Here is a 12,283-nt window from a genome sequence, read left to right as displayed (position 1 = left end):
TGAAATGGCAGAGGCAATATATAACACCCAGCAAAGAAAAAAATAGCTTGCCAAATTAATCGGTCTAACTGCGATCCATAAATTCAATATTGGACCTCGCTGTCTGGAGATCTTGGTAGTTAACAGGTTTCTCGGCGATCCCTAGACGCGGAGATCCAAGCGTTGGGGAAACACGTGTGATGCTACACTGCGTTCGAATGCGGGCGCGTAGGAATTTTAATTGCTCGGAGGTCCGTTGATAGCGGTGCAAGCACTGGCGGATGAAGGGGTGTGTGCGAGCGGACATCAATAATTGATTAGGGCCGTTCATTAAGGTTGCGTTCACGTCCACTTTTTTTATTGACGAAAGCGTCTAATCATTTCTCCTCCTCACGTCATGTATCCGCCAGAATCCGCCGACACATAAACATTGCCGGGCGTTTCTCCGCTTCGAAGAGGAAACGATGAAAATAAAAAAAAAGCACAGTGAGATGAACGTACAGATATTCGCCAAGGAGACAAACAGAGACGGATAGAGAAAAATGAATGCCTGCAAACATAGACAAGGGAGGAAGAAATGCAAAACATTAAGCAACAGAGAGAGGGGGACCACAGGCGAGCAAGCTGTAGCTAAACTATGAGGCTACGGCAACGTAAGAAGTGAATAATTGAACAATGACAGAAACGAAAAAAAAATGAGAGTGTAAGTAAAGAACAAACGCAGTTGAGGAAGTGAAGTAATATTGAGCTTATAAGAAATTCAGAAATTATCATGTGAAAACAATAATGTGATAATAACAGTTATGGCAATAAGCAGATCAGTAAAATAGTTGTCATGGCAATAGTAGAATTTCCAACATCATAACAGCGAGAAAAAAAAATCAGCAGCATCCATTATTACTTATCATTATTTGCCTTTCAGATAGTAACCTTCACTGCATCAAAATTATTATCTGACGATCTGACGATGAAACGGTTAGTCCACATCCAGCAGGCTTTACAAGCTCTACACTCTTCAGTTGTTTTGGTATATTTCAAAATCGACAGTCACATACGTATTATGGGATAGCTCAATATTATGACATGCTTGTTACACTCTCATGTCACAACATTTTATTGTTAAAGAATCAGTGAATTACATTCTACGCTTGAAACTTGTTTCATCATCATTCAAACATTGGGTAATGTTAATGATTTCACAGGAATGTGACACGTTGTGAAACGAACAAGAAAGTAACGGCGGAATAATTATCGTCAATGGTATGTAAAGAGCAGGAGAGGGAGAGATTGAAAGGAAGCGAGGAAGCGGAAAACAAATTTTCCCTTGCGCTCCTTTTCGGAACAAGAGGGGTTACCAAAACAGGATAATAAAATGCCTTTAGGGTTCTACCTGTTCACGGACTCCTTTTATTTATTGAACCGCACGCGAACGCGCGTGGAACAAACTACATCGGTGAATAATAAGTAATGTGTACACAGCCATGCAGTAACAGCTCGTTGTTTCCATGCCGTGAAATACTGCATGTGTGTTACATAGGGCGTTGACTGGTTGTAAACGGTGCAGATGTGTTATTTTCCAAAACTAAGCATGGTCAAGTTGCAGAGGTTACCGGCAAAAGCGTATAATACATATGATTCAATCCAATTCAATTCAATTCAAATTTTATTTCATTTTTCGAAAAGAACATAAACATTTCACTTTCTTTGGTAACAGAAAATAAGGTTGCATAATCAAAACATAGTAAATTGAGAAAAATATAATTGTGGAACCTTGGAGTAACAATACGTTTTCATGAAAATTGACTGAAGTGATAAAGACGATATAACAATATGAAGAACATCGAAAAATGGAGGGACCCACTAAAAAGACAAAGCTTGTAGAATGTGGGCCCCTCAGGTACAGAGTATGATGCATAATTATGCTGAACATTGATTCATGAGATCAGGATCTGGATTGATGTAATGTATATTATATGCAATATAGAATATAAAGCGATATGAAATGTAGGTAAATGTGTTAACGCTTGTTAAAGCCAAATTTGAATCTAAGATAAATTTTGAAGTCGTATTCTCCAAGTTTTCTCCAAATGTAATTCCCCCAGCATGGTACATGGACGGCATGATCTTGCAAACAAAAGGAGAAATTAATAAGGTGTAAGTGACTTTTTCACCTTCTCAGTAGCATGATTCTCTAATAGCATCGTTTCAATGTCAATTTCACTCTATTTTCGTATTTCTCAATGAAATAAAGCATAAGATATAGCAGAATATGATGGTATGACGGATATCCAGCTTGTATATACAATATAACATTACCAACATAGAACATGGCGGTCGACGTGTCAGTCGATGAGTGTCGATCATGGCTGTCAGTGGGTTTCGATCTAAGTAACAATGCTAACAAGAAATGAAATCTTGTTAAGCGTTTCAGCTGAAATAGGAACCACAGGAGGATCCCACGAGACCGACACCCACGAGTCATACAGCCCATGAGTTCGACTCTAGGCAAATAAGGCCTATTAGTTCGACGCCATAATTATAGGTAAAAACAGCCCACGAGTTCGACATCACAACACGACTCGTGGGGCCTTGTTAGTGTCGAACTCACTGGCTGTATGACTCGTGGGCTGTATATCTCTTGAGCTGTATGACTCAGGGGCTGTATACTCTTGGGCTAGATAAGACTCGTGGGTCTCGGGACGTGCACCCGAACTAGAGTGCATATAGAGATGGAATATTGATCAGCTACCACATGTGTTTTCATATGATGATGCAGATAATATGACTCGGTCATGTTGTCTTACTTATTAAACAGCTCCAAAAAAAATTGTTTACAATAACCATATTTTACGACGGAGCTCCGATGCTCTATGATATTATACAACAAAGAAAATGCTATTGTTTTTGTTTCCTTCACTATAGAATGGCATGGAAACAGTGATACTTTCTAAAGTCTAAGAAAAGAATTGGGATTTCTCGCTGCAAAAGGCACTGATATTTAGTAATGTGTGTACATTTCAAATGTTATGTAAATGTGGGTAAATTTTGTGAAAGATTTTACATGATTATGTAAAAAAATGAGAGAGTGGTGTTTATGTGAAATCATATCGTGAAATATTTCGTCCTCATTCTTTTACATATTACCTGCTAAATACATATGAACTGACCATGCCTGTGTCATTTCTTCTTTAGAGATACACGTAATCTAAATAAGCTGGAATTATTTTTACATCCTCTGGACGCCTATATTTGATCAAGAATTAAAGTCCATGGCGCTGCACACGCTCGTTATCAAGGAGCACATGCAATTAATAGTACTTCCATTAATGGCTGGCATGTCATAATTCTACTCTTTGCTTATTGCATGATTCCGAAACGAAATGCCATATCTACCTGGGCAACCGAGGTGCCCGTGGGGTGCGTTTGGTTGGAAGTGGTCGTGGTGGTGGTGGTATTCGGCGGAGGGGAGGGGGAGGCAGGGGGGCAGCCTTTGCATGGCTGCATATGACGGGAAAGTAAGGTGGCGCAAAACACCTGTGCCCAATGAGGAGATATGAGCTCGTGCGTCATAGGGCCGACTGTAGCTGTTTGCTTTATTGGGCACGATAATGACGTCGGCTGCTCCAACATACACCCACACTTTATCATTAGACAAGAATACACACCGACCAGCAAAATCCAGGGTCGATACCGGTTTTTGTTTTTTTTTTTTTTTTTGTGGACAATATCCTAAGGTGGACTTTGATACATCTTATAGAGGTACCTTGTAATTTTTAAAGACCATGATGGAATTTGGAAAACATACAATTCCAATGATAGCGTCCAGTATTTTTGGAGCACTATAATGGGTATAGATTCTACATTTAGCGTGATGTCTGATTATTTGGTGACTAAAAAAGCTGAATAATAAAAAAAATACATTTTCGTACACATGGTCATTTGTTTCTTATTATAATTATAATTATAATTATAATGAACGTCGAACACACATAATGAAGAGAAACTTAATGTTAATCTGAAGTTTCTGTCATTTTCCATCATGAATCAAACGCTGATACGAGTTCACGCGCCAAAACAAATGTATTTCATTGATATAGAATCTGCTAGACTACAATGCTCAGACTGGGGCCACAAAACTTCAATGAAATCAATATCATTGTGTGTGTGTGTGTGTGTGCGTGTGTGTGTGTGTGTGTGACAGAAACCGGATGCACCTTACCACCAGTTCCACTCAGTGAACGCTAGTCACTATAACACAGTGCCATCAATATAAATGTGAGCCATAAAGACAAGAGGTTTCATCCGTTTTCATGTTAGATTTTTATTCCGTTCATGCTATCATCAGAAAAGTTGTTTCACAAGATCAAATGAGAGCAATAACTGAGTTTGTGCCCGTCAAACGGGGAGTGAGTTAGTTGGAGAAAAATCAAACCTATGCTTGAAATATGAATTTACATAAGACAAACGGCAAAAACCATCATTCTTGATAATCACAACACAAAAACAACGTAATATGGTCATTTCAATAATCGACGCCCGGTGTAATTGATTCTAGCACATCATTCTGTGATAAAGCGGAGATGCAATTTCTTGTGCATAAAAACTTCTTGAGCTGATACCAAGGGTGAAAATGAGATTTTATGCTTTATAGATTAAAGGACCTATACACGACATTAACCCATGATATTTCTAGCGTATACTTCAGAACATAATACCAAAATACTGCATTCGTTATGAATTCTCCATACCGATAACGCTACCAGAAGAGTTTATCATCACCGTCTTGTATCCCAGAAGTATATAGAGTAAAATTGATTGCGTCATAGGTTAATCCCAGAAGATAATCCCAAGAGAACGGGTTTTGAGTTTGATCCGAGAATGTTCAATGCACACTTAGAAACGTCCACAAGCACACAGTTTTGAAAATGTACAATGTACCCATCTCTGTAGGAATGTTATGCAGAATAGAAACATCAAACGTCTCAGCAAGAGTAATGAAATGTAGTTGAATTAATGGTGCATCAAACTAAAAATTATGTTAATCACCTTGTTTGCGCATTATTTAAGGGTATTATAACAAGTTCATTCCCTGCATGAGGATCTTGGAAACCGGTACATCAAAAAAAGGTGTCATATATCTATATAATTCCAATATTTGTCGGTTAATGATTAAACTCAAATTGAAATTTAGTAAGATATTGCACTCTAAAATCCGCAGGGAAGGATCTCTTTTCATGTACCCGACGACCCTTGTCGGAGTTCGTTGCGGAAAGAAAAATTATTTTTAGAATTCAAACAGTAAACGAAAGAGAGACGGACTGATTACAATATTTCTCCTGAAAAACATTCTCCTCCTCAGTTATACCAATAATTCAAACGAAACAAATTTCGGTATATCAATATAGGTTAAAAAGCACCCCCCCCACCCCCCGCGTAAAAAGAAAAAAAGGGAACAAGCATCTTACTATAGCCTCAATTGGACTGTACGTATTGTCAATCTTAATCAAGAATGATTCTATTGTTTCTTTGTTTTTGTTTTTGACCTTTCACCTTTGATTAGCACAAAACAGTCCTACCAAAGAAGAAAACAAGACACATATATATAAAATCTCGAGTTAAAATAATTTGATATATACATCTTTGTATGTACAAAAATCACACCAAATATACAGATGAAAACAAACATCATTTATCGTACTTTCTAACTTCAAGGCACTAACGGATCAGTATATTATAGACACTGTAGACTGGAAATTCGGTCTCTTCTACATCTCCATAGAACGACTTAACGAAAACACAATCGAAATTGACCGAAAAATGGGTACACTTAAAAGTTGTTGGTATCGTTGATAATTAAGGGCGAGTTGGAAGAAAATTGAGTTTTCATGACATTGGTGATTATTTGTTTGTTTGGAGTTTTGACTTTTTTTCTTCAATTTTGAGATTTGAGTTAGGTTAAATCTGTCAAGAGTTGGGGAGAAATGTTGAATATAACTTATGATTTTCTTGATGAGGTACTGAGAGTATTTTGCAATGATTTGTTGCTCTGCAGAGGTACAGAAATACATTCGTCAACATCTAAGCAAAACTTATATTCCGGAAAGTGCCAAATTGACAAGAACATTGTCGGAAAAATGATTAACTACTTGGTGAAACACCACAGTAAATTCTATTAACACCAAGGAAAGAGCGTTATTTTGGTTGAGTTATGAAGACTATATTTTTTTTCTCTCTAATAGAGTTGAGGTTCAATGGATTCTCAGAGTTGAAATTCGACAGGACCGAGCCACTTCATCGTTTAAAAGGTACTGATATATATATAGATTGCTCGTTTTATTTTGATTTGTTTGCATTTGGAATTAAAGGTAGTTTTCAACTCACTTCAAGGTTTAAAAGCAATTCACTTTCCGACATTACGAGTTGAAAAAGGATGGAAGACATTCGATTTTCTTTGCTATTCTCTCTCTCTCTCTCTTTCTTCTTCTTCTTCTTCTTTTCACGAGCATCACTACATGCAAAAGTCAAGTATAAATTGCGAACATACCATTGCTCTGCAATTTAGTTGTATCTCAAAAATGATAAGAAGTTAGACCCCAAGTCGTCTTCTTTTTTTACTGCAGTTTTGTAGAGTTGCGTTTTAAATGTTAATGTGAGTTTGGATTTCTTTTTTTCCTCCGTCTATCTCGGTCACTTAATGTTTTAATTAAAATCTGAGAAAAATCATTCAACTGACATTTAGAATTCTTATTAACTTCTTTTAGAAATATCTTGAATTGTATAATCCAAATCCATGAAGCATCGTAGAACCAGCCATTCACTTAATCATTTGAGACGGAAATATCTTTCCAAGAATGATAGTATAATCATACTTGATCATATCTGAATGAGTCGAAGGACCCGGGAAATCTCCCGGCAGAAAAGAAATGGCATTCGTCAAGCGCAAGAGTTTGTCCAGCAGTGGAGGTATACGTTCTGTTTATCGCACAAAGTTAATGGCCTCTCTCCTCCAAATGATGATGGATGGGCGAGAGTTGTTGCGCAAAGGACAGCTCTTCCAGCGTTGTCATGCCAACAACATCATCGGGAACACCCGCGGACCCGGACGAGACATCACCGTCTTCCATCGAGAGCGGGGAGGACGATTGGCGGGGATCCTCGGGCGTCCAAACCTTGGCGGTCATGGTGCCGTTGGGACCGGGTTGCGTCTTCTTCTCGTTACACCACGAGAGCGAGTGGCCAGCAAGAGGGATGGCTCCGTACTCCATGTCAACCGGAGAGCCTGTAAGAAAACGAAAGTGAATAACAACATAGTAAACACATTCATATATCTGTCTATGTGCGCATACATTATCGGCTTTCCGGACTACATTCATACTTTCTTAAATGTTCTCTCTCTTTTTTCTTTTTTCTTTTTGCACTTTCACCAACGCTATGTACTATTCCTGTGAATGTTGGTGAAATGACATGATAATTACACCTGTTTGACAAATTGCCCTTCACTGGTCTAAATAAACACCGATTGTTCTCGTGCTTCAGTAGTAGCCACGATAAGAATCATAGGCATGCATCACATACTCGGATGGGATTCAAATCCGCGACCTCCTAAGTGCTGGACAGGCGTCATATCCACAAGATATGATCATTATTGCATCAATAAAGGGGCGGTGTGTATCCTACTATACGATGATGATATTTCTCAGTCTCATGAAATTGCCATTAATGGCAAATGAAGTTGAACTTTCTTGCAAGTTACACCGGATGTAATTCAACACATAACCATCTTACTAATACGATCGCTATGGAGGACTTGTTAGCTGGGGAACAGAAACGTGACGATATTATTAAACTATTGAGCGACTTCAAAGTTTTAAGTTTTGAATATGCATGGCATTGAGCACATAAGATGGTGATACTTCGGGTTCTTCTTCGTTCACTTTAACAGATCTGAACGCATCTATCCTTTCAAAGCGTGATACACCAACTAATCTCCGTGTAACGTGTCTAAAACTATCGAGACGTGAAGAGCTACAACACAGCACATACGAGGGGGCATATATAAAAAAGGACCACAAAACTTTGACCACTATTTGAGTTAGAGTCTTCTACCTTCTGGTGTAATCGTTAATTAACTCTAATCGCCCATCTTCTCTTCTTTTTCTTTTCACAAAGAGGGATGGGGAAGGGTGGCAGATAGAGGTCGAGTGGAAGAAAGCAAAGGAGGGGAATCCGTTAATCGGCTGTTGAAGTATCTTTATCTTATACTCTACAGCGTTTCAGGATTAGAGAAGGGGGGCTAAATTGAAACCATGCTACTCTTGTGCGGTGCATCTCGGAGCGGATTAGGCCGACCCGTACAAATAGACTTAACGGACCCTGTATGGAAACTTGTTACCGGTATTAGGGGATTTGTGTTGTTGGGAAAAGGAAAACACGGGTGTCTTAATTGTAATGGCTCACATCTCGTGGTTTCGACATCGCTTTGAGAGGGAGATCTTCGAAAGAGGCGCTTTTTATATTTTACTTTTTCCTCAGATAGCAGAGTAAAGGAGAGTTGGGAAGAGTAGACATGGCCAGCAAAGGAAGTTTGAGGGGATGGGAACAAAAATTGAAACCACCAACCCAGCATGACACCATTTTATTCTCAAGACATGCTCGTGTTGATCATGACTGACATTTTACATAACCGACTTGTCTCTCAAATTCCGTCAAGTTTAAGACGACATGACGTGTGTAGCTCCTGATAAATTGTTGGGTGACTGAGCAGACGTGACGAGGGGTGAAGATGAACTCAACATGGGAGCGAAGAGGTAGCACACACGTCATGTGAGTGATACCTCCCCATAATTGATGGCAGTATCAAAGCGACCAAAGAAAAGAATGACATGTTGCCATATATACTCTTACTATATACTGTATAGTTGTCTAGAATAACTGACAAGCGAATGACAGTGCAGATAATGAGACAACGAATGTGTACAATCACAAATAGGCCCTATGTCTGCTGGGCACCCTTGTGATTAAACTGTATCTGAGCGAGTGAGTATATTGAAGAAGACGAAGAAAAAGATTATAGAAACGGGAAGGAGCAAGAAATGAAGAAGAACAAGAAGAAGATAGGGGCAAGAAGGGAATTAGACAACAATGAAGAGAAATCCGAGGCATAGGTCGTCAACATCAAACATCAGACAACCAGAACATAACAAGGTGGGAGAATTAAGCTAACCAGTCAGGCAATAATAGAGATGTGGTGGAAAGACATCGCTCATATAGTTGAAGTTCTTATCGTATGGCCAGGTTATAGGACTTCGCCTAGAGAAAAGACAGCAGCATGACTAGCATGCAAGACAAATTTTGATGTGAATGATTCCAGCTCAGGTGAAAGTGGTAGATATATTTGAACAAGATGGTGAAATGAATCAAGCTCTGCTTTTGTACTCCTTGCAACTTTGAATGTATTCGGTTAAAACAAACCGATTTATTTAAGAACTACATTTCGCTTCAAGAATGCAGCGTTAGGGTGCTCTAGTTTTTTAGCGGTCTCTCTTTTCTTCTTGTTTTTACTCGACCTTCGATTTGCAGGCAAAGTGAAAAACCCACATTGTACCTGTCGGATAAAGCCAGGCATTGTAGGAGCGATTGTAATGTCCTAGGCCCGAGTTTGTATACAGTCTTCTGTGCAGGCATTTCAATGGACCCCTTTCACCTCCTTCACCGTTATCGATCGCTGATCGATCGCATCTATCTGCAAGACTCGATACGACTAGAATACAGCTCTTATTTCTCTATCCCTCCACCTATCTTCTATCATGTAACAACACTAATCCACTGGATCCGGGGGTCCTAATACCTTACTCTGTACACAGCGGGTAGCAGATTGGCCTAAGGCCATGAAATGAGCATTTCGAAAATGTTCTTGTTAACAAGAAGGAGGTGTCATTGTCAGTTGTTGGTTTCTTTTTTTCAATTCTTTCTATGAGAACGGAGAGCCGTTTCATGGGTCTCTATCATAGAGTCATGATGTATATGGCGTCTTTCTCGACCTTTAACATCCTGTGGTGTGTTATGAGAAAAAAGAAAAAAGGACTACACATTACATAGTAAACCGGCTAAAGTCGAGAAAGGTAGATGAGTAGTGACTGTTTCTTAACAATGAGACAGATGTACCATAGTTGATATACATGTTTGGCTGTTTGGGGTTTAAAGAAGAGTACCAAATCTCTTTTGATGCCTTTCTATAAGTTGCGTTTGAGGTTTTTACTGTCCATGCCACATGGGATTTCAGCAATGCTAAATCAAATGGATACTATACGTAGTAGAGATATAATCATATTGTTCATTTTGAAATCACTCGAAAAAGGTATACTTGGCACAAACCTTTATGGCTACTTAAAGCACACCATGAATAATGTCACAATTATAGGCAAACAATTCAATAGAAGAGCCCGTTAAAAAAATCGCGCTTGGATTAAGCCTTTTCACTCAGTAACAACACCTTACTCTGCAAGGACTTGGAAGCCTTTGGTATTGTATAGAAGCATATAAAAATATAAGTATATAAGCTCGTCGAGATCAAGTAGGCATGTATCTCGAATAATGGAAATAGGAACATTTGACTTGCAATAAACCATTAACCACAATACCTAAAAGAGTTGTTTCTTTCATGTTCTAAATTATCTAACAGAAAAGAATAACGATAACTCAAACTCAAACTTAACTCAGCTCAATAACAATAAAAAGAATGAATTGATGAAAGTTTAATTTGAATCGAGGGTAGTGTAAAGTTTAAAAATTTCACGTGTTTTCACTATAAAGTGATGTCAGGTATCTCGAATGTAACTTTGTATGACCTGAAAATGTCTGTCACGTTTTAAAGTGAAACTCGCAGCAATCTGTTGGTGCGTTTTCTCTATTTGTCTGAGCAAGTAGTGTCATTCCACTACATTTTTGTGAGGTGTTTGGTAAATCGTAGAGGGCTAAAACTCACTTCGATGACAGATGATGACCTTCTTCTGCTGTTCCTGAGGACTGTTGGTCGGCGAGTCCAGGTTCTCTCCTTCGTTCTCCACCATCTCGGCCAGGAAGTTGATGTAGCCGATGGCCAGGCGCAGCGTGTCGACCTTCGACAGCCGCTTCTCGTACGGCAGCGTCGGGATGTGCTCGCGGAGCCCCTCGAAGGCGTCGTTGATCGACTGCATGCGCTTCCGCTCCCGCAGGTTGGCGGCCTGGCGCTGGCGCACCTGTTGTGCCGGACACTTAGGCTTGCGCCTTCTCCGTATCGGCTTCCCGCCATCGTGTGGTTGGATAGTCCTTCTCCCGTAGGCCTGAGCCAAGGGTTCGAACACCCCTCTGTCGTAAGGACTTTGAATATTGTGATGGTGATACGAGTAGGGATTCTGATGGTATAGCATTGCGTGATGGTCGTATGAAATGTTCTCCATTGTCCTGTTTTATGGCGACGCCGTTTTCAGGATGAGTTAAGTTGGTGAGGTACTGCTGACGAGCTTTAACCTAGGTGAGTTGCGAGGTTGAGTGTCGAAGGGACAAGTTAATCCGATTTTGTTTCAGAAGTAACATGCAAAGAGTACCACGTCCATCGAGATGATGAGAGCCGACAGTTGGCAGGCAGATGCTATGTCTCTTTTTCTCTGTCTCCTCAGCATCGTCTGCCGGACAAACAGATCCAAACTGGATACACTTGTTGCTGGCGGAGAGGTTACGAGGAGGATTGTCATTGAACTTGGGGGAGCCGCCAAGTTTTATAGCGCCAAGGGAGAACTGCCCAGCCGACGCACTCCCGCACCGTTGAGATCTCGATCCTCGGTAAGATGAGGGCCCGTAACACAGATGATAATCGCTACCAATTCACTGACAAACTCCTTCGGCCAATCAGAAGCGAGCAATGCTCGCGAAATGAACGCCACGCCCAACAAGTGGCTCTTGCGCACGCGAACCACTCGCTCGCGCCAAACTCACGCGAGGTTTACACACACACAAACAGAGCTCGCGAGATCTTGTGTGGTAAGCGTGCGCCGTGTCTCTATACACGGAAGAAAAAAACTGTAATAAGAGCAAACAGAACTGAATCTCGTGTCTGTATCGTCAAAGGTTTTCGTGTTTGCACTGAAATGTATCCAAATTTGTCCCCCATGAAGCATCAGACGGGATCAAATTACGACATAAAAGGGGGGCTACGCCTTCCGTGGAAAAGCACCATATTTTTATGACCCCGCCCTTTTCGTGTTTCACCAGAAGGTATTTTCTGGCCTTCCAAGTTCCCAGCGCTCCGTTTCACTTGAACTCCTAT

General features: G+C 40.1%; 1 protein-coding gene across 1 annotated transcript; it reads right to left on the bottom strand.

Moving 5' to 3' along the window:
- Nucleotides 1-5,738: 5,738 nt before the first annotated feature.
- LOC139730135 (pancreas transcription factor 1 subunit alpha-like) lies at nt 5,739-11,766 on the bottom strand. The gene is made up of 2 exons (XM_071641036.1): nt 10,964-11,766; nt 5,739-7,258 (listed from the first exon to the last, which is right to left on the bottom strand). The coding sequence occupies exons 1-2, from the start codon at nt 11,415-11,417 to the stop codon at nt 6,969-6,971; spliced, it is 744 nt and encodes a 247-aa protein (XP_071497137.1). The 5' UTR covers nt 11,418-11,766; the 3' UTR covers nt 5,739-6,968.
- Between the last annotated feature and the right edge of the window lie 517 nt (nt 11,767-12,283).

The sequence above is a fragment of the Diadema antillarum genome, unplaced genomic scaffold (assembly GCF_040938485.1).
Source record: "Diadema antillarum isolate AM-2024a unplaced genomic scaffold, OU_Dant_1.0 seq00000293_RagTag, whole genome shotgun sequence".
Classification (NCBI taxonomy): Eukaryota; Metazoa; Echinodermata; class Echinoidea; order Diadematoida; family Diadematidae; genus Diadema; species Diadema antillarum.
Note: the sequence above shows the minus strand (reverse complement) of the source record. Positions and strands in the feature narration are given on the sequence as shown.

Excerpts from the sequence above, each read along its gene's own strand:
- LOC139730135 (XM_071641036.1), bottom strand. The coding sequence starts at position 11,417 with ATGGAGAACATTTCATACGACCATCACGCAATGCTATACCATCAGAAT. Across the intron at positions 7,259-10,963 it reads GGTCATCATCTGTCATCGAA|GCTCTCCGGTTGACATGGAG; the intron begins GTGAGTTTTAGC and ends GTTTTCTTACAG.